Source organism: Oryzias latipes, chromosome 8 (assembly GCF_002234675.1).
Source record: "Oryzias latipes chromosome 8, ASM223467v1".
Lineage (NCBI taxonomy): Eukaryota > Metazoa > Chordata > Actinopteri > Beloniformes > Adrianichthyidae > Oryzias > Oryzias latipes.
The window spans coordinates 20,426,499-20,448,399 of NC_019866.2; the positions used below are offsets into that span (position 1 = coordinate 20,426,499).

General features: G+C 41.0%; 1 protein-coding gene across 7 annotated transcripts in view; it reads right to left on the reverse strand.

Annotated features, from left to right (window-relative positions):
- The window catches only part of LOC101159019 (RNA binding protein fox-1 homolog 2), a 55,059-nt gene that overhangs the window by 26,386 nt on the left and 6,772 nt on the right, over nt 1-21,901 (reverse strand). For 6 of the 7 annotated variants that reach the window (XR_909203.3, XM_004071813.4, XM_020705464.2 and 3 more), the window contains exon 2: nt 14,335-14,385. Coding sequence is in view for 6 of the 7 variants with exons in the window: in XM_004071813.4 (XP_004071861.1) it covers nt 14,335-14,385 (51 nt within the window). In the remaining variant the exon portion in view is untranslated. Of the gene's footprint in view, nt 1-11,097; nt 11,950-14,334; nt 14,386-21,901 lie in introns of those variants that run through there. The other variant, XM_011478533.3, reaches the window with a different exon arrangement.

A 21,901-nucleotide genomic window follows, 5' to 3' on the forward strand; every position in this document is an offset into this window, starting at 1 on the left:
TAATTCAGAAATAAAAACTGTCACTTTTGGTCTTTTCAGAGTTCACACTTGTTAGGACATGTGTGATTCTAGCATGTAGGAGCTTGAATACGTGTCGGGGGGGGGGGTTACATCCATCTTGAACTGATATGCTGATTTAAAGGGAAAGACGTGATGTAAAGTGGACAAACAGCTGTGATTAAAAGATTTCAACCAGACTTTTCTGAAAACGGATTTCATTTAGAGGCATTTGTTCTGTGAAGCCTCAGACTCGCTGGGCGTAGCTGCAGCAGACTTGGCCTCTTTTTTTGCACTGTCAGCAGGAAAACATTATTGTAAGTCCCACATGCCGTGTTCCAGAAGTGTCAGATGTTTGTAGGGCTTGGTTTAAAAAAACAACAAACAAATGACCAAAATCAGATTAACCTTTACTTATAAAACACAGCAAAGATTCATTTACTGTTTTCTTTAAAACGATTTGTTGGACATTTTGGGCAAAGAAGGCCCATCTTTCATTTCGGAGTTCATCATTTTGTTAATAAAAGCTCAACCTTTATTCAGCTTAAATAACTGGTTATGAAAAAACTGTGTTTTACAGCCGAATAAAGTTGGTTTTAGACAAAGAAATCAAAGAAATCAGCAATGAAATATTAATATTGGCGGTGAAATCCAGACCTGAATGTTTGATCATTTTCCAGTTGATGAATTTAACATCATCTCGGGGAAAGGGGCAGGCTCTGCCTGTGGTGTTTTCCTATTAAAATAAGACGCCCCCGTCTGATACTGTTCAGGATAATTGATGGGTTTCCGTGCGGTGCGACCAGATTTACTGATTAGGACAAGCCTTATCCACTGCTGCCGACACTACGCATCATTACTGAGAGCGAGTGTCTGAGCTTTAAGCTTTAAGGAGCGTCGGAAAAATAGCAGTCTGCCATCACGGCCTTTTGTTTTTGCCGCTTTCACAATAATGTGATTCTGGGAGCAGCTGATCCAGACTGGTAAAAATGACAGTGGATTTGTCTTTTTTATATTCAACAATATATTGAAAAAGAGAGAAAAGAAGATAAATATTTTTCTGCCCTTTACTTCAGCTAATTATTTTCTATTTATTTGACCAAGTATTGCTTTTATAATTTAATTGTTATTTGGTCCTTTTTTGTTGTTGATGTAAAAACATTTAGCCATTTTCACCAGAACTAACAAAATGTTTCCCATACAGTAAATAAGCAGGATTTCTTAGTCCGTTCTGTAATTATTTTATATCTTGACATCATTAAATGTAAGTATAGTTCTGTTAAATAAATAAATAAACCCTGCTTTGTGCTCTCCAACGAAGCGAACAAATGCGGACAATTTCTTGACCACAGGCTAAGACGGAGACGATGGTCTATGTGACAAACATACGGCCAAAACCTTAAAAACAATGCAAAAAGAACTCTTACGGTTCTTTACATTTGGGAACCGTTCTAGTGGGAGGTTGTTGGGATTTTGACTGCTATGCTGATATTTAAACTTTCATTTTAAATTTTGAATGTGTTTAAAAGTCCCACTCTTATCATCTTTTGATCTTTTCTAAGTGATCTTTTATTTTTACTGTGTTTAATCAAACAACTTGTGTCGTTTAATGTGTGCCATTTATACCCAATGAGTTATTAAAGGGCCTATATCATGCTATTCTTAAGCCTTTCAGTGTAAACTATATTTATATATTTAATTACATTTGGCACACTAAAGAATGAAATCTTTATGAAATATGAGTTATTTTTGCAACTCGTTTTCCTACCCGGAAGTAAGGCGACTCGATCTCGAGGCCCCGCCTTTCCCTCTATCAGGGTGCCGCCCATTTCATGACATCAACCTAGAGCCGGTCTCGGTAGCTTGTCGGCGTTTCTCCCTCAAAAACAAATTACATCCAAACTTTTGCAGATGTGGATGTGCATCTAAAATGAAAGCATTTTGCTGATTACCTCTAGCTCCAAGGAGCAAGTGGGTGTGTGTGTTAGCCTGGGGGCGGTGCTGGCAGCACAGATTCTTCCTGGAAGGGGCTGTTCCTCACTTTGTGACGTCACAATGTGAGAACCCACTCGTTAACGTGGATTGGGAGGGGCTGGTGCTCAGAGGAGGGTTTTAAATGCTCAGACATGTGTGAATGGAGCAAAATACCACTTTGGGGTTGTTTTTAGTGAGGAATTAACATTATGATTCACTTAAAAGCTAAAAAATTAGATTTTGTATGATAAAGGACCTTTCAAACACGAAAAATGACATTGTTTTCTAGAATGTTTCTGTAACTGAAGAAATAAGAAGCTGAGTCAGAGCACACAGGCATTCCCTCTCTGTTAGGAAGCCACACTGCCCTACATGGAAGCAGCGTAAAGTCAAACAAGGAAGGCGGCGAGGGAAAAAAGAAATGATGGAAAAATGAATGAGAGACGTAATCGGAAGGAACTGGGGATTATGGGAAATAATGAGGCAATCTTTTCGAGTTCTATGCGGTCTGAGGACCAACTTTCCAGACTGAAAAGTGACTGTGAGTTTTGAAGATAAAACTACTTTAACACATTTGAGCAAAGCTCTACAGTAAGCTAATATTACAACTTAAAGCCTTGTTACAGGATTTGAGTTTATGCTCTCTTGACTTGTGTGATTAATAAAGTGCTGAATCACCCTGGGGAGTAACTGTTTTAACAAACACAGAAAAGATGAGGGCAAAGAGGAGCCTTTTTTAATGCAAATCCTTTGTAGCGACGAGCTGTTTGACGACTTCAGCCTCCAACCACCCAAGTAAGTGAAGTACGAAGCAGCCGCACAGGCAGAACAAATAGCCACGTGGCATCGCTGCTCAAACGCATCAATCACATAAATTCATGACAATTTTTTCCAGTGGAAATGTGTGCTGTCTGCAACTTTGTCTGGGTGCAGACAGAAATATGCGATTGTACGTATAGGCTCCTCTCCCTCTGCGATCCATCTATTTTCTTTTCCTTTGGTTGCAGCGAGTATGCTTGCCTTTATCCCCCACCACCCAGCCTTTTTTCCCTTCCCTGGTCATAGCATTGCCTGCCACGCATGATGAAAGCCAGAGGGCATTTTTTTCCCCCTTTTAAAACCACCATCACTTACTCCTCAAGAAGCTCAAAGCTTCTACTGCACTCCAGTGTCTATCAAAGCACAGGGCCATATCCTTGTATGGCCGTGAAGAAGAGTCTTCTTTCTACCTCTGTAAATCAAACAAGGCACAGAAATAGTCCCACGGTTCAGAGCAAGACACCAGATCCAGAAACAATCAACAAAGTTAGGGTTAAAGCTCAGAATCGGAGTAATAAATCTGCATCAATGGGGTCTGTTGAAACATTGTCAGTTAGTGTCAGCTTCACCAACTTTGCATCTAATCTTTTCATTGTTGCTGAAAAAGGTTGCCGACTTTGGAAATTGGAAGCACATTTTCTTAATCTTCTGGAAAAGCAGGGGGGGGGGGCTGCCTCTGGCCCCTCCCACATCCCAAAGACAAACAGCCTGTAAAGGCTCAAAAGCGGGTCAGTTCCTGCACAGCAACGCTTCCAGCAGCAATCAAAAGCCGGAGATGTCCACTGCTCCGTGTCAGCTTGACATTTCAAGTTTTTTTTTTGGGTTGCAAATGGCAAATGACGTGGTTGCACGACACCCCCGCTGGCTGGTTCTAAAAAAATTTGAGCATGTCAATTTTTTACAAATCACTTGACAAATGTAAGACCACAGAGAGGGTTCATTATTTTGCTCATTAAAGATGAAAACACAAGGTAGTTAGCAAAATTAAAATTTCTAACATTATTATTTTCGTTAGTAAAACCTTCACTTAGCTTAAAAAACACACAAACATTCTCTTCTCGCTCTCTGCCCTAAGGTCTCCATTAAATGCACACAAACTTTAATGCAAACTAGATGGTCATTTGTCTAAAACTTTAGACAATTCCTTCTCAAAAGTCTGTAGCAATAATCAGTCTTCCACATGCCGCCACGTTGAACAACCAGAGTTTATAGTAGCATCAAAAGCTGCAGACACTAAACAGCTACAGTTGCTGGTATATTTCCCTCCGGGATGATCAGCACCAACAGAGACGTTAGCTGAGAAGTTTGCAGTCAAAACAACGGAAACAGTCAGATCTATGCACACATGCTTTGATCATGACAATTCCATCCCACGGACCTCACAGGCTGCACTAATTCCAGCAACCCTCGTGTGCGCGCAGGTTCATTGTGTCCTGTGCCGTCCTCTGGTGCAGGGTGAAAACGACGACTTCCATTCCAAAGAGGTGCAGCGAGGCTGATCGTTCTGCCGGAACAACCGTATGTGAAAGTCGTTACCAAGAAACTTACAGCTCGGGCAATTTGTTCCCAGTTCCCCCTTCCTGCTAATCTGATGCTGTCAGTCAGTGTCAGCAGCTTTTGCGGCCCTGCTGAGATCTGTGACATGCAGCTCAGCGCTTATTGACAACTTTGATCATCATCAACATCAGAAATATTAGCATAATCACAGGGACAACCCTCTTTTAAGCACTCTGCCTCACCTCAGGCAAGGCGCCTTAAATATGAAGCTAATGCACATCTCAGCTGGTTCTTTTGTGAAAATGCTAAAGGATGGAACAGCTGGACTGTATGTCAAGCATATAGCTACTAAGCTGAAATATAAAATAAAAGGTTTAGAATCACAGATTGTAGTGTTGCTAAAATGTATCTGCTAGAAATTAAGCAAATACCCAGTACAACAACGAGACATTTCCATCCTAATTGAACTAGCTGCTTGAATGAATACAGGTGAAATAAATCTATGTAAGTTTCCATTAATGGAATATGTACAAAACCAGCTGTACATGATTTATCATTATCCGGTTCATGACTTTTATCAGACAAAATTAAGAATCCTTAGGTATCAATAAAGCACATGACAAAGATGAATTACTTAATTATTATGTAAAAATAGACATAACTATTTTAGAAATCAACATGGCAAATGCAGATCGGTTCTCTAAAATAAATGCAGATTATATTCATTGTAAAAATCATGTACATGATTAAAAAATAATACTATATCAGAAAAATAAACATAACACTGTTTCAAAAATCTTTATAGCAAAAATTGATCAAGTATCAAAAGTTACAAATATGTACAAAATATGTTGCACTAGAAAAAATCATGAAACAATTGTTGGAGCAAGTGAAGTAATATCATTAGAAATCAATCATTTTAACCATCTTCAATAATTGATTAAGCATTTTTTTTGTCTTTATTTTCTTTTTAATTTTTTATTATTATAAGGTAGTGCTGTGAAATAAAATAAAATAAGAAATATTCAATAAAAAAATTCTTCTATTTTAAAATGAACAACATTGTCCATCTGAGCTCGTATTTATTCAAGTATCTAAGTCTTGTAAACAAACAAACAGTTTTTTAAAATCAAGTTTGCTTAAAAAAATTAGACATTGTTGTTGTGTTTCTGATTTAACTACAGCATGATGGGTTCGTTATCATTGCTTGTTTTTTGAAAATGGAAAGCCTCCTGCTGCAGTGTACAAGTACAGTGTTGCTCTGCTGTTTAGCATGCAGTAGGTAACCTAGGAGATCCAGTACTGCAGACACTATGGTCTCAACTGCATCACTTCTGTGGTTTTCAGAGCAGTTTACCTCTCAGTGAAACGTTTGATCGGGCAGCTCAAAGCTTAATACTGGGATCACTTGTTCTGAGTAAAACTAACTGTTCTTCAGTTGATTAAAAAAAACACACACACACAATAGTAACTGGTGTTTCCACAGAACTACAGCTCTATTAGCTGAACTGCAACCTTTTACTAATTATACACAAATATGTTTCCAATTTTCAAGGCAAAAATATAATTAAAAACGCACATTGTAATAGAATTAAACCGGGGCTCTCTGCAACCTAAAGCTCAAGAGCCACCTGCTGTTCTTTTGTTGTGACTTTAATGCCTTTAAATTATATTAATTTAAATAAACAAGGGGTATGTAACTAACAATTGAACCTCTGTTAGTTAGAAGCTTGAGCTTAAAAGCTTGCTGTTGAACATTTTTCCTAAATCACTATGTGCTCCAACAACAAAGACTAAAAATATTTTTAAAAACTGTTTTTTCATTCAAATAAGTTTAAGGAACATAGTTTTCTATTCTGCTGCAACACAATGACCTAACTGCTGTCCATAAAATACATATTTGTATTTACATGTCATTTATTATCAGATCCTTAATGAATGCTGTCTTGTTCATGTTTAGGGTTTAATGAGAAAAGGAAGATGTCGCACCCAACTGGAGCACAACAGCAGAAAATGTCACTTTTACTTTTATTGTAAAATGTATAAATTAAAGGAAAATCCTGCAGCAGAACAAGCTTATTTGAGGAAGGGGGTGTATTGTATTTTTAACTGTCAAAAATGTACATATATATCAAAAGGTACTTAGACATGTTTTTTTGTAAAAACATGCCCAATTGGGTCTTGAAGTGTTGAATTTGATTCAATTCAATTTATTTATATAGCCCAAAATTTATAACAATAGTCATCTCAATGGGCTTCATACTGGTAATTGTGGAATAAACATGAGTCATAAATAACATAAAGATATAGAATTCAATATGTAATGGCTAAACTAAACTGGGCATCCCTTCCCTTAGGCCTTTAGTCTGAAGACTGCAGATGAATGAAACGGCTTTAAATCTCTGCAGATTCAATATTCAACCCTTATGTGAAGAAAAACCCTCAAACATGTGCTCTCTATAAACAGTAACTTTACTGCATACCATCCATATGTGCACCTGTACGTGCAACATACATTCTCCCACTGCTCAGATGTTCCACATTATATTCTGCCCCAACAACAACAAAGCAAACCTAACCCAGCTTGGCTTAACTTGTTCAAGATGGTTCGACAAAGCCATCCATCCATCTTCTAAACCCACTTTCAGGGTCATTGGGTTGTTGGCACCTACCTACCGTCAGGTGAAGCCGGCGTTCACTCTGGATAGTCCATTGCAGGGCCACACAAGGGCAACACACACGCTCACATTCACATCTGAGGTGCAATTTAGTGAAGTGTCCGGAGAAAACCCATTCATGCATGAGGAGAACATACAATTCAACACAGAAAGGTCCCAACCAGGATTTGAACCTTCTTGCTACGAACAAGAGTGCTAACCACTACTCCACCATGCAGCCCCCTGAAAGCCAAAATGTTGCTACCTTGGGTCAGATCAGAACAGGTCCTACAGCAGCATACTTCTTCAGAATAAATCTTTTCTGTTTAGAGGAGAAAATCTGCACTTCAACTCTAAATCCATGACTGAAAGTGTTGGAGCTGCAGCTCTTACATCCACTCACTGCTTAGCCAGGATTCAGTTTTCAACTTGACCTAAAAAACATCAAAATACCACTTAATACTAACTTATCTGAGATCTTTAGACTGCTGTACATGGGAATTTTCTGTACCACCTCTCAAAGTAAAAGGATTTTCCACTTGGTCCTACTTACAATGCAGTGTTTTATTTTTAAGATGGACCAGACTGTTAATTGAGCTTTGCTGTTGAAAACCGACTTGTTGCCCATCTAGAGTGGAAGAGATAAACAAAGAAAGGTTGGCGCACTGCAGACTGTCAGCTAAAGCTGAAGATTGAACACAGAATTTAAATTCTCTGAGGGTTATTTCTGGAAACAGGAGAACTGGAACTCCAGGTGAATCTGTAGTCCTTAAATGAAGCTCAAGGGATAACAGCACAGTTGTTCTGCACCACATATGTATGTTATTCTGAGGAATCCGTACTGACCGTGTCTTCAGTTCACACCTGTGTTTACAGGCCGTCCACTCTGCATCTGTTCGGACGCTGTGAGCAGGGCTTCTGCGTCTGCATGTGACATGTGGAGAGCTTGCACACATCCTGCTGCATAAAGCCTCAGAGCCTGGGGCAATGGCAGAGCAGCATTAGTGTCGGACAATGTCACCGTAGCTTTATAGGCAGTGTGAAAGCAGTTAACCCCGAGGTGGAGTCGTTTCACACAGTCCATTAGAGCAACAAAACTGAGACTCTGCAGTAACATGTTTATGTTGTTGTTGGGCCGTGAGTCGCTATCTGCAGCTATAAATATGAGAGTCGGAAAACAGAAATGCCACTGATCTCTTGGAAGCACAATAATGGCTAGAGCTAGATATGGAAGTACCTTGCTGTTACACACCTGGATGCTTACAGGGTGACGCACAGGCAGCTGATGATTTGAGTGTATGGCTTCAACATGAAGTGAGCAGCAAGCTCTCCAGACCTGAGAGGCCATCTCTGGCCTCTCATCCAGTGTTGATCAAGTCATCCAGGCAGGCACAGGACCATAAAACCAAGAGGACTTTAAATCAGCATTTAGACACGGCAGTTTCAAAGTCAGCCTTGTACACAAACCAGGTCTGGGATTCTCTGCAGTGTAAAACATTTGGCTAAGCCATGAGTGGTGCTAATTAAACATCTGACTAAGCCGATTTATCATTCTGACTAATATTCAGTGAAGCTGGACGACGTGTCCAAAAAAGCTTTGTCACCAAAATGTGGCTCATTTTTATCTTTTTGATTTCGTCAGTAGGAAGGGGATAAAAATATTTTTTTTTACTCATATCTGAAATTCTCATATGCTAACATTAGACACACAGAGGAGCAGCTTGTAAAGCTGTCCTCATCAGTCATATATTTAAACCTTCAAACACCTTTAGCAAGCAAAATACCCAACAGCTCAACAGTGAGGTATATTAGAGAGCACTGCTGAATTCATCTGCTCCCTGTGGTTTATGTTGGCTGGATTCAGTCTGAAATCTGCAGTCAGCGGGCCAACAAGCTTTTGGCGCCCAGCAGGTAAAGACAGGCTGCAGTAAGCTGCATCTATGTGCTAATCATCTGTCAGGACTGCGACACCCCCACCAGTTAAATTGTGCTACCAAAGTTTTTGGAGAGTCTATTTCCATTATTCAAAAGGGATGTGAGCCCAAAATAAAAAGCAAAGCAACATTTCCCAGCAGGATGGCAGGACTGAGCAACTGCCACAGTTATACTGCCTTCCAACACTGCTGCCCACATGCCCTTCGACTTACCACCCCCATCCTACTTTTGGAGTCCATCAGCTTCACGTTGTGCATTGTGTTTAACTTTAAAACAATCTTGTGTGCAGTTGGGGGAGAAATAGAGGAGTAATCAGACGATAAACAAAAAATATAAGACAAAGAAAAGATATTAGAGTTGAGGAAAACCCTTAAAATTTGACTTAATGCAAAGCATTTACATTCCAACAGAAATAGTCACATGTGGGTTTTTGGATTGTCCAGGGCTATGGAGGGTCTTAGAGAAATGGTCATGTTAAAGGAGTGGAGGTGTGTCTTGTGGTCCTTGAGGTTCATGCAGTCACCTCAAGGAACATGTGACATGTCATTGTCGTGCGTGTGGCAAATGTATCGTAAGTTACACGCAATTATGACGTACGGGGGACGCTGTTGGATGGTTCTCTTACGCCACATTTAGTCATTAGTGAGATACGGGCGCTGGCTCCTTACTGACTGCGTGCAAATGCTGCATGCACAAGAAGTGCTGGTGATTTGTCAGTGTCCGCAAGACGCCCCTGGGACGTCCAAATAAACTACACTCTGGTTGTGTGATTTCCTCATTTCTAAGTCGGGCTACACGTAAGGAGCACGCAGTTTTCACTTGAACAGCACCAACGGGCCCCTTGCGCAGTGCGCAGAAAAAAATGAACAATCCTAGGACTCTGCTACATCTCCCCTACTTCACCTTAGAATAAAATGTGCACGAATTTTCATTCTACGGGCTCACAGTGGGGTCTACAACCTTAAAATTGAGTACGCACTACCTGCACATCTGCACATTTATGCAGTCACCCTATAACAACCTATAAGGGCATTTGTAACTAAGGCATAATTTCTCTATATTTTTATGTAATAATTTCTAAAAATGGCAGAAAAGGACATGTTTTTATTTTGTAGTTCCAAGGGTCTACCGGATCCAAAACGTCCAGAATATTAATGAAAGGATCATCATAAATGCAGAGACACTGCGTGGGTTAACCCACATGAGGCTGCATTATGGTGCAAAGGATAACCACGTGCCTAGTTAAAAAAAAAAAAGACTCAAAACATCATTTTCTAAAAATTCTCATCTCAACTAAGAAATCTTTAAACAAAAACGACATTAGTCAATATTTCAAAGAGTTTGCATTTCTTCTGATAATGTGCAACACAAGCTGCTCTAAAGTCCTATTCTGAAGCAGGACGGTATATTGGGTCTGCTGTGCTGTAGAAGCCAATGAAGTGTCTGTGTGGTGTATAAGTGTGCCTTGACACCTGTCCCCCTCAATCCGGAGGACAGATGAAGTTTAAACTGCATGGACAGCTTGGACGACAATGTTAAATTGCTTGACAAACCCCCGCCTCCATCCTCCATGCACATGACATGATGTGACACATGCACAACTATGAAATATAACGTGACACTGTTTGCAGTCAGCAGAGGAATAGGGGTGCAGTACAAAAAAAAAAACCTGCATGTCAACACAGGCCGTGCACACGGCACCTGTCTTCTTGCATTCCCAAATTTGCCATTTACCCCACTCCCAATACCTGCCCTCAGGCCCAAAGGAGCCCAAGACCAGAGAGCAGGACATGCTAGAACAGAGCCAGAGAGCAGCTCTCATCCTCAGGCTGTCTCTCAGTTAAAGTAGCACAGACACACCCACCATATGCTGGCTGAGCCTAGCACTGAACTCAACTATACTGTGGGATGTGTGCATCTCCAAACAGCTAACCCACAACCAGCTAACAAAACAACAAAACATTCAGCGTTAGCAAAAAGTATCACGATTGCATATCAATGGGAATGGGAAACAAAGCCTTAAAAATCAATAAAAGATGAAGAAGCAGCTTTGCTGCTGGTCTGAAACTCTGCCAACTATCTCACAAAGGCCTCACCTGGGCCAAGTCAGCACAGAAAACAGACTGAGCAGCAAAACCACTAACTCACACGCATCAAATCTAATCAGTACTTTGCTTTCACAATCCATTGCATGGTGGTTAACTGCTGAAGAACTTACCGGGAGTATAGCGGGGTAGTACAGCCCCATCATGGTCTGATCTAGAGGAACAACTGCTGACCAGCTCTCCACTATCTCGTTCCTTCTCCTCTCCTCTTCCCCCTCTCGTTCTCCTATTCCTCCTCCCCTGTGCCTCTGCTCCAGGACCATGAGCTGACGATGGCTTTGGTTCACGTCTGTTTCAGCAGTTTAACTTCTCCCTCGTTCGCTCCCCTCCTTCCCCTTCACCGGCGTCCTTCTCCAGCACGCAAGCTTCGTCTGCCTGTCACTCTCAGCCACTCTTCCTCGTCTCGGCGGCCCAGCCGCTCAGATCCCTCCTGGGCCTTTCTGTCTCTCTCCTCTTGCCAGCTAGAGTCCCTTTCCTCCTCCTCTCTCTTGTCTTTGCTCTGCGTCTGTCATTCACACACTCACGTTACACGTCCTGCTTCTCCTCCTGCTCCGTCTTGTTCCCGCCCCTTTTTTCAAAAAACTTTTCCTCCTCGTCAGTGTCAATGCCTCCTATCCATCAAAGCATCCATACTTCCATGAAGCCATCTAACCCTGTCTCTTGATGGAGCCAGAGAGCTGCTGCTGTTGTTCTTTCTTCAAGCCTCTGGAGAGACCAGAAGCAGGAAAAGAGGAAGATGCTGTCTTCTATCCACGCACTGGCTGCCAGACAGTACAGAACCCTGGATGCGACCCCCACTGCATTGCAGCTTTTTTTGATGATTTATTTATTGTGTGGCAGCCTGTCAGCTCCAAAAAAGCAGTGGTAGGTAGGCCAGCCGGAAGACAGCGAGGTAGCTAGCTGCGTGGGAAGGCTCCTAGATCTGCATCTCCCTGCTGCAGCTGTCTTCATCACGCTGGAGGAAGGTTCTGAAGAAAAAAAAAAAGGCGAGGAAGAGCCAGCCCCAAATCCAGCGCCTACAGCTCAACCTGCACATGAATCTGGATTTCGCTGCATTGCGCCTTTTTTTTCTGGCTCAGTTCCTTCACTTTCCAACACTGCATTGTTAGGAGGCTCTTAATTTGCACAGATGAGAGTGCAGCTCCTTGCACTGCATTTTCATATGGGAGGGACTGAACTCTGCGGAAAAAAAGCCCTGATGCCAAGCATTCAGACATCTGCTGAGTCTGGCTGGAACTGGGTCCAGAGGGAAGAAAGGATGGAGGGAGGGGATGATAAGTGGTACTGGGAGGAGGGGAAAAGCTATACTAGAATGGTGGTGGTGGTGGGGAGGGGGCAGTGGATGGTAACTAGAGATAACAGGATAGGGGAGATAAATGGATAAAGGACGGGGGGAAAAAAAAGAGTGAGGGATGACAGGATTAGGACTCTAAGTGAAGAGGATGAGAGGATGAATAGCGGATGATCTCAGGATTAAGTACACAGGCTGAACACAGCGATAAACACACACACAGCCACACACTCATGTATGCATAAAAGGTACACACAGATGTGCTCTGATTGTGTACACATGGATTCAAACAGGAGGATAAATCCATTCACTTCATGTCAATTCAAGCCGAGGCTGCAGTTTCAACCACATTCCAAGAATCAATATCAGATGCTGGACTCCTTTATGCAGATAAAAGAAGTTTTGCTTTGACCTGCAACAAGAGATTTGCTACTGACACACAACGGCAAATACTGACGTGTGTTTACATGCGTCCTGTTAACCCGGATCATTTCTGTGATCCAAACAGCCTGACACACGTGACCCCGCGAGTCCAAGTGGCCACAAACACACCCATCCACGTTCCTTCTCCCTCTCAGAGCAGCAGCAGCAGCAGCAGCAGCAGCAGAGACCCACAGCAGCCTGTCAGTTTAACACACTTGCTGACACAGGCCGACCTACAGGCGCTTCAAACATGCATAAATAATATACGACAGGAGCGATACCAAGACAAATGCGCTGCAGCGGTGTACACGCCAATTCTGCTACGCTGGGCTTGGCTAACCCCATTTGCATGATAACCAGCAGAGAACCCCAAAACGGTTGCTCAAGGGCAGCGTGTATTAGCAGGATGATTCCTACATCATTTATGAAGCAAACGCAGAAGTGTGCATTTCCAGCTCAGCTTTATGAAGACCTGATGTTCCCGGAGAGTGTTTGTTTTGAAAACCAGGGGGGTGAGGGTCACGCATGAAATGCAAGTCTGCACAATTTTCTGCCCTGAAGGCAAGTCAACTAAAAAATACCATTATTTCTGCTCTATATCTCAACTGTTTCTCATCTTTTCTGTTTGTATTTTTTTTAACTAAACACCAACTAGACGCTGAAATCTGAATAAAATTGAAAAACAAAACTTAAAGGGAGTCCCAGTCGGTCTTTGGCCCGGTCTATGAAGCCACACGGAGGGGAAAAAAGAGAAGCAAGTAAGTGACAGGGATGTGCGGGAAGAGAGTCTCCCATCTTGAGAAGGAGGAGAGAGGCTGGGGGCTCACAGGCTCACAGATCAACACTCCCCTCCTGTGGCACTGCCAGAGAGCTGCACATCCCAAACAGACTGGAGACAAGTGTGCACACGGAGATAAAAGCGCACACACAAACCTATTAGGATGAGCGCACACACAGGTCCTGTGCTGGTTTGAGCCACTCTGGATGCTCTGCTGCTAAGAGGCAGATAACTAAACAGTCAGCATCCCCGCCACGGCGATAACTCACTCATTACTGAGCGCATTATGCATGGAGGGAAACTTAGAATAAAAAAGGAAACAGGAACAGCGAGAGGGATAAAGACAAACTGAAAGCACGGGGAAAGGATTGTGGGGGAAAAAAAAGGTCTGCAAACCGAGCAAAGAAAGAGTCCAGCACAAAGCACGAGATCGCATTATTTCTCTCCACTTTTTAAGGAGGAACAGTTTTCCGCTCCTCTTCCATAAAGCATCCCTCAGAAACAGAAGTTATTGGCCACAAACAGCTGCACAAGCAGACATCACATTACTCCAACAATTTCTAACACAATCTCATGGTGGTTTTTGGAGGAAATGGCAAAAAAATGAAGAGCAGAAAGATTTTTGCCGGATTTTAAAAATAGAAATGTGATAAGAAGTTTCAACAACACTGCTTTGTTTGTCTAAATCTGTCCCTACCATCCTAATACTCGTGTAACCTCTAAAAACAATCCTCAATAATATGAGAACAAATGTGTGTGTTCATTTAGAAAGCACAAGGGCCCTTTCTCCAAGTGAGTCCATGTTACATATTTTTGAACTTATTGCTTTGGAGATTTGGAAGAAAACTAATGTCTTACCTGACTGTGAGGTGGGTATCCATGGAAACCAGGGTTTAAAGGCTCATTGTTCTGCAAGAGACAACAGCAGGGATGAGAGCAGTGCCATTGGGCTTTTAGAAAACAAGGGCAGGCAAAACGTTTTCATCTTTGGACAAAATATGTGCGAGGACAAAAAAGTGAACTGGAGGGCTCATAATGGGGAGTTCTCCACACATAAAGCATTATTTGCGAAAATTCGCCAAACTTTTACTTAGTTTTAGAAAGTAATTCTGGTGACAGGTTAAGATGTCGTAGATATTGGACAAAAAGACCAGTTTAGCTCAGTTTATAGGGTGTCTTCATGTCGGAGTAAGATCTTTACAGCTACATTCAATGGGGAGTACACTTCTAGCATTTTATTTCTTCCTTAGCTAACCAGAGGTGCTTTGGAAATATGAGGCTGAGTAGAACTGCTAACATGATTTGATTTACAGATTGATCCAATTCAATGTTGCTGTATCTTTTGTAGTATAAGTTGAAGTTTTTGCACAGTTTGGCTGCAGGTGTGTATCAGTATTGACTGCAGCGCAGAAGAAGCACCGCTGAGTTTTACGCTGGGCTTGGCAAAAATGCTCCAAAGCAACACAGGGGAGGACGAATTCAACGGATTTACTGATTTGAAGTCATATAAAGAGTTGAGTTGACTTGTTAGCATGTTCTTCATGCTACGGTTATCTAAATACATTTTATTATATGTTGTGCTGATTGGTTCTTCCTATATTTAATGAAGCCAAACAAGCATGATTTGCCTTATAAGATAGGTGAAAAGTCCATTCTTTGTTTTTTTTGTATGTAATTTTTGGCTGCTGCGGCTTATATTCCGGAACTTATACTCCAAAAAATACAGTAGTTATTTTTCAACTGTAAACTTTAGCTTAACTATGATCATATTCTGACATTCAGGAACTACAGTCTCTACTATTGTTGAACTTAATGATTTCACTAAAAAGGTTAAAGGTTTTCCACCACAGAAGCAAATAAATAAATAGCATAAAAGAGAAAATTGTTGGTTAAGATCATTAAATTAATAAAACAACTCTGTTTACAGAAAATCAGAAAATTGTGGAAACAATGTGGAAAAACAGAGCCAAACTGTGGTGCAATTTCATTCAAAGGGAGATTCTTTCTGAGCAACAGCAGATCTTACCCAACTAAACTCTGCCACACAGAATTATTCCTTAAAAAAAAGTATCGTAAAATAAACTTTACTTTAGCGATTTCAACATCTGCAGAACAGACTGAAAAAATATTAAGCAATGGCATGCCCTCAAGCTTTCAGCAGCACCGAATAAAAAAAAACAGTCACACAAATACAAAAAGAGTCCCTAAAACCGGTCCAAAAATAAGTTCTTTCCTTAAATAGAATCAGATGGATGTCAGATTTCTGAGGCACAAACTTTGTTTAAATAGACACGGTTTGAGGAATCCTGTTCCATCAAAAGCTGAGTACTATTTACTTCAGGGAAAAAGCCACACTATGTGGCAAAATTTGAGAAAACAAAACAAGCTGGGCTTTCATCGTGGAGACTCAGAAGCAGGACAGACATGCATCAGTGCACCTAGAAGGGCCGGCTTGTCTTCTGTGTGGCAGTGCCGCTGATCCAGAGGCGAATTCTGGACCTTTGAAAAGATACGAGCTGTCATCAAGTCGACATCTTTTCCCGGGATCATGCTTTTTTTCCAGGAGCACAATGTCAGACCTCATTCTGCACAATTTACAGGAGCCTGGCTTCAAAGGCACAGATCTGCCTGCAGCCCAGTTCTGTCTCCCACTGAAAAGGTACGGCACGTCAGTCAGACCTGTTCACACACTGCTGAGCAGACCACATCTTCCATCAAAAATTAAGGCTAATTCTCCTAACAAACCTAAAAAAATGTTATGAAGAAAAGAGTTGGACAATACATCATTTCTTTCCACCACTGGGAAATGTTGCCTGTAAAGTTACTGTGTTTTACGTGTACAGTACAGTAACTATAACTGCTCAAAAATATTTCAGATGTTGAGTTTTTGCAGTGGAGTTGTACATTTACAAACTTTACTGCACTTATCTACAGTGCGTTCCAAATGATTCTGCAAACTGTATTTAAGTGCCAAAAAGACTAAATTCTTTATTTTTCAACTAAACTCATGGATGATATTTAAAAAAATCATAGAAAAATATCAATTGCATAATAATTAGCAACGCGCTGAACTTGCATTTAATTTGTTTCCATCATTTAAACCCTTTGACACCTGAATTTATTTCCCTTCATGTTTTGCTTTCAAGCAGAAACTAGATCAAGGTCATTTTGGAGCCGAAGGATTTGATGGAGCCTATTGATGCATATTTGCATCAAAGGTTGTTTGTTTTTTTTTGCACTTGTACAAGGGTAGACCCCTTACAGGTGCTGCAGGGATTTTGGGTCAACCGGACTTGTTGAAGGTTGTAGATAGAGGTGGCCGGTTCAAAGTGCATCTTGGGGAACGCAGGTCTGTGTTGGAGTTTCCATGAGGCTGGAACGTATGATTAACATACATGTGGTAAAGTGTAACATGAAGTATTTGTAAGGCTGATGTAAGGTGATGTACATATGACGCCCATACTCTAGTCATTGGTAAAGCATTAATCACAACTGCCCTTATGGCTGAATACAGTCCTTCTGTTGGCAGAAATTGAACTTACGACGTCCAATCTGTGATGAAGACATCAGTCCCAGTAATCCAGACTTATAACAACCAGTTTAAATTGTTTGGAATGGTATAAACTCCTTAGAATGGACAAAAACCCTCTATAAGCTGGCTTCCATTTCATTTCATCTGAAGTGGTGACACCGCTAGAACTAAAAAACCCTCAACAGTTAAATAACAGCAGTGTGGAAAAAACTGCCCTCTGCAGTCGATCTTCCTTCTGTGTTTGGATGCCGGAACAACTATGAATAAATACTGGTACGAGTTCTAACCGAAGCACGCCTTCACTTTGTGTGTAAACTGAATGCCATGCATTACAGAACAAAGTTTACACAAAGCAGGCGTCATGTGATCCATCAGCTGAAAGGGGATTTTTTTATATAAGAAAAAAAGGCTAATGCATAAGAATTAAAAATCAGCAAATAGAATAAAAATATCGTCTGATGCAATGTTGTGGGAAATTACAATAAAATAAGTGTCAAACAAAAATATTCTCACCTGGACGGACAGCAGCAAGGCTTTGATTGCTGCCTTTCAAAGGCCTGTGTATTTAGTTGCTTAGATACAAAATGTTAGGTATAAAGAGAAAATCCAAGTATCTCCTCCTTAAGCTGCTGTGAAACCTCGCCAAAGGCAAACCTCGAAACTGCTGCAACTCAGGCAGCGGCGGGTATTTAAACTTAGTTTAAATGTAAAAATTATGTTTTTTGGGATTCAAGCTTTTTTTTTTGCAATAAATGTTCAAATTTGGTAAAATTTGAAAAAAAAAATGTGCATTCGGTTTTTACCTCAAAATACAGATCTGGTTTTTCCTAAGATAAAAACGAAATGTTTTACTTTAGAGCCCAATTATCACTTTCTAATTATCCCTTTTTAAAATGAGATCAGTTGACAAATAAGAAAACTAACGAGCCTGTGCATTCATAGGTACAGAAAACCTTTTTTAATCCTGAAAACACAAAAATCCAAAGAAGATTTCCAAAAGATGTGAAGAAGAACAAAGTAATTTACATATCTCAGATGAAGAGCTTCATTTTTAATAACAGTAATAAACTTTTTTACAAAGTCTGTACAATGACTTAGAATAAAACATGTTAATAATCAGATAAAAACTGAACTTTTTGGATGAAATGACTGGTGACTGACAACTGCAGCTTATCCAACTTCTACAGAAGGAAAATCCAAAAGTAGAACCTCCTCAAAAAGCCTGGTCAGCGACCGCTGTGGTTAATTGCTCCATAATTACTTATAATTAGATTATTTCTGTCTCTTTTCCCCTTTTCTCTGCAACTATTATTTTCCTCAGTTTCATTTTGCCAAAGCAAGAGGCGCCATTGTTTGCTGGAGCCCCTACTGTAATTGAGTAGGAGGACACAAGAGAAAGACCAGAGCAGAAAGACAAAGGAGGAGAAGGGGCAGAAGGAGGAGGTGGGGAACAATGGGGAAAGTGAGCTAAACGTTGATATTTTGACAGCAGCGGGAAAGCTGGCACAGCGTAACCTGCTGGCACGCCATGCAGAGAAAACATGACGGCCTAGCGAGAAGCACGGCTCTACCTCCATGAGGAGAGGAGGCGCAAGTCCCAGATGTGGGCGACCAAAATACTTTCTGGTCTCTGCACGAGTTTATGTTGGATGGCTGAGTTGATGCACTTTCAATTGTTGATGCTTTAATTAGATCTGGTCAGGAAAGATTTGGAATCGATGTGCAGGCTCTAATCCTGACACAACTCCTCCATAAAAGCAAGCAGCTTTAGTGTGGGCTGCCGAACGCTGCAGAAATGAAAAAGGCATCTCCAGCTTCAGAGGAGAGTCAACAGAGTTAACCTCCTGGCCCTGACCTCAAGCTGCCTGCTGTGGGAATCACGTCCTAATAGCATTCATCCACCCAATCAAGGCCACAGAAAGCTGCCGTGACAGCCGAGAGACTCGGAGCTCCAACAGTCAAACAGACACATAATAAAGCAGAAGCTCTGGGTTATGTCGCTGGAGCCTGTGTGAGGCTGGGGAATGGAGAACTGAGAGCTGAGATCAAAGATGGATGAGCCCTGGACCAAGAAGGAAATGAAAAGAAGTGTGAGAAAAGAGGACCAATCACACAGAGATGTAGAACTTCTTTGTATCTATAAATTCTATATGGAAACATTTCCTCCCATTCTTTTCTTTACACTAAATAGACAGTAAAATTATATTTTATGTGTTGTGTTGTTTCCAATGCATGATAATTGAGGATGTAGGAAAGAAAGCCCACATTAGCTTGTAATTGATGTTGTAAGTCAACCTGGTTATGGGGAGAAACCTGGTTGCAGGTTTCAATGCTTCTCCTTACACACATTAGTGCATCTATTAACAAAAGAACAAAAATTGTGTACTTTTCAATAAAAACATGTTCACACTGGCAAAAATTCTTTTCAAAGACCTAATCTAACCTGGTTATGGCGGCGAGGGCTGTGTCAGAGTTCACTCACTACTTCTCCGTTAGTGCACTAGATAAAGCATTTGCCATTTTGTCATGGTGTTTGTATCAACAATTCCAAAATCCAATGTTCTGGAAATTTCCCAGAAGTATTTACAAAAATATCAATGCTCACTACATCAATGCTCACTACATTGGTGAGATATAGACCACAATGCTTTGGGTTGGAAAAATTTGTCATATGAAAAATGCCAAGAACAATTTCCTTTTTATAAATTATCCATGTTTTCATCATCAAAACAAATTGGATTCATAAATAATCTTCATAAAATGGTCATATTTATGAGGTTTTTCCTTCAGCAAATGGATAACACCATATTTATAGTTTTTTAGGGGTTAGGGAGTAGTGACTGAATGTAGACACGGCCCAGATTTTTAGTTTACAAGACCTTTAAGAAACCAGGTACCTGGAGACATCTGATAGTAACCATTTTCCTCACTCCCAGTAAACAAACCCTGTTTCTTACGACACCTTTAAATTGTCACCGTTTCAGTCACACTCTCAAGAGGTTGCTAAAGTTGCAGTTGGCCACAAGATGTCACTTTTCTTAATAATTTAATTATTTACATGTGTACGGTATGTGTTTATGTATTTTCCAATCAATTCTTGACTAATAACCCTAAGTTTAGATATACATTTGTTTGTCTTTTTTAGTTCCATTTTTGTTTGGATTTCCTTGAAATAAACCAGTTCCAAATTCTAATTTGAGATAAAGGTCACTATTGATACCATGCGTTTCTCCTGTTTCTATGCTTTTGGGTTCTTGCCTCACTATACTGCTGCTCTTTTTTTAATGGTAGTGTCCGAAACGCCTCTTGCCAGTATAAAAGTGTTCCCGCTTACAGCCCAAACTGACATTTATTTTCCCCACCACCCATTCCCTTCCCCATTGCAGAGAGTTCTATGTTTATACTCTCTCCAGCTAGCTTACAGCCCCAAACATCCCAACCTGACATTACTGATGCAACAAAAGTGGAGAGCAATGTTGGAGCTATCCAGCCGTACAGCTGTGAGCCACATGCCAGCTCGGACGAGGAAAATGACATAAGGCATTTTTCGGACTATAAGTTGCTTCTGAGTATAAGTCGCACCCCTGGGCAAACAATGCAGAAAAACCCGACTTATACTCTGAAGAGTACAATACATGAATCTAGTCGTCTACAAGTGGATGCATCAGAATGGAGCAGAGCGGGGAGCTTGTGGCCCACCCAGCTAATTTTCTACAGAACAAATAGGATCTTTTTCAAACGCCATTTTTTCATCTGCTCCTGATTCACAACGATTTGAATCACGAAATACTCAGAAAAACTATTTTAACCTTAATTTTCTTTATACATTTCTTAAATTTCTTTTAAAAATGCCACAGGAACATATTGAAGACATTTTTTTAAAACACTAAATGGAAGTGGATTTTTAATATCCATCTATACTATGGATATTACTAAGTCAGTGATGATACCTTTTTTATTGATCTTAAATGTCAACAGGTCATTGTGCAGTTTGAGAGAGACGCCCCTTAAGATGTAAAAAACATTGGCCAAAGGAAAAGATTCCAGATAGGGAAACTATTTTCTCTTGATGTCCCAACTCTGGTTCTGGATATGCCTTTCCAAATTTGGGGCCGTCGTCCCTTTCCCTCTGCCTGAACAAGTCCTTTCTTTGTCTGCTCTCTCCACTTCCTGTTACATCTGGAACCAATTTCCCCTTCTTGCTCCATCCCTGGGGGGAATCGCTCTTATTGGTGCACCACATTTTCAGGGGAATGGACAAGCCTATATTAAGCAGAAGATTGGCTGCAAACGCAGCACATGTGGAAATGCCGTGAGGGGGGAGCTCAGAGCAAAACCACAAGTCTAAGGAGTCTCTGAGGAAGGTCATGGGGAACGAGGAGTCTTCCTATATTAAATAAACAGAGCAGACACTGAGAGTTAACGTGACTGCAATGTAATGAACACAAGGCACGGTTACAGACTAGCATTTACTAGTGATAACAACAGATTTGTGCATTTTCCGTTCAGTTTAAAGCTGAAAGTTTGCATTTCATTGACAAAACAAGGGCGTACACACTAGTAAAGACAAGTGGGAGGAAACCTTCAGCAGCAGCTCCACGTAAACCAAAATTATCCCCCCGCCATCAAATTGTAGACTCGGTTAGCCTCACAGTGAGCAGACTGAAGAAACAGAGATGGAGGAGTTCACAAAGAGAGTTTAGCAACATCTGGAATCAATCTGTCTGCAGGAGACGAGGGAGGAGGCTGGGCAGAGGGACGGGGGGAAGAACAGATGAAAAAGGAAAGAATGGAAAGGATTAGATGAAACGAAGGGAGGAGGAATGTGGGTAATATGGCCAAAGCAAAGAAAATGGGAGAAATAAGGAAAAGCACATTTTCAAAATGGAGACA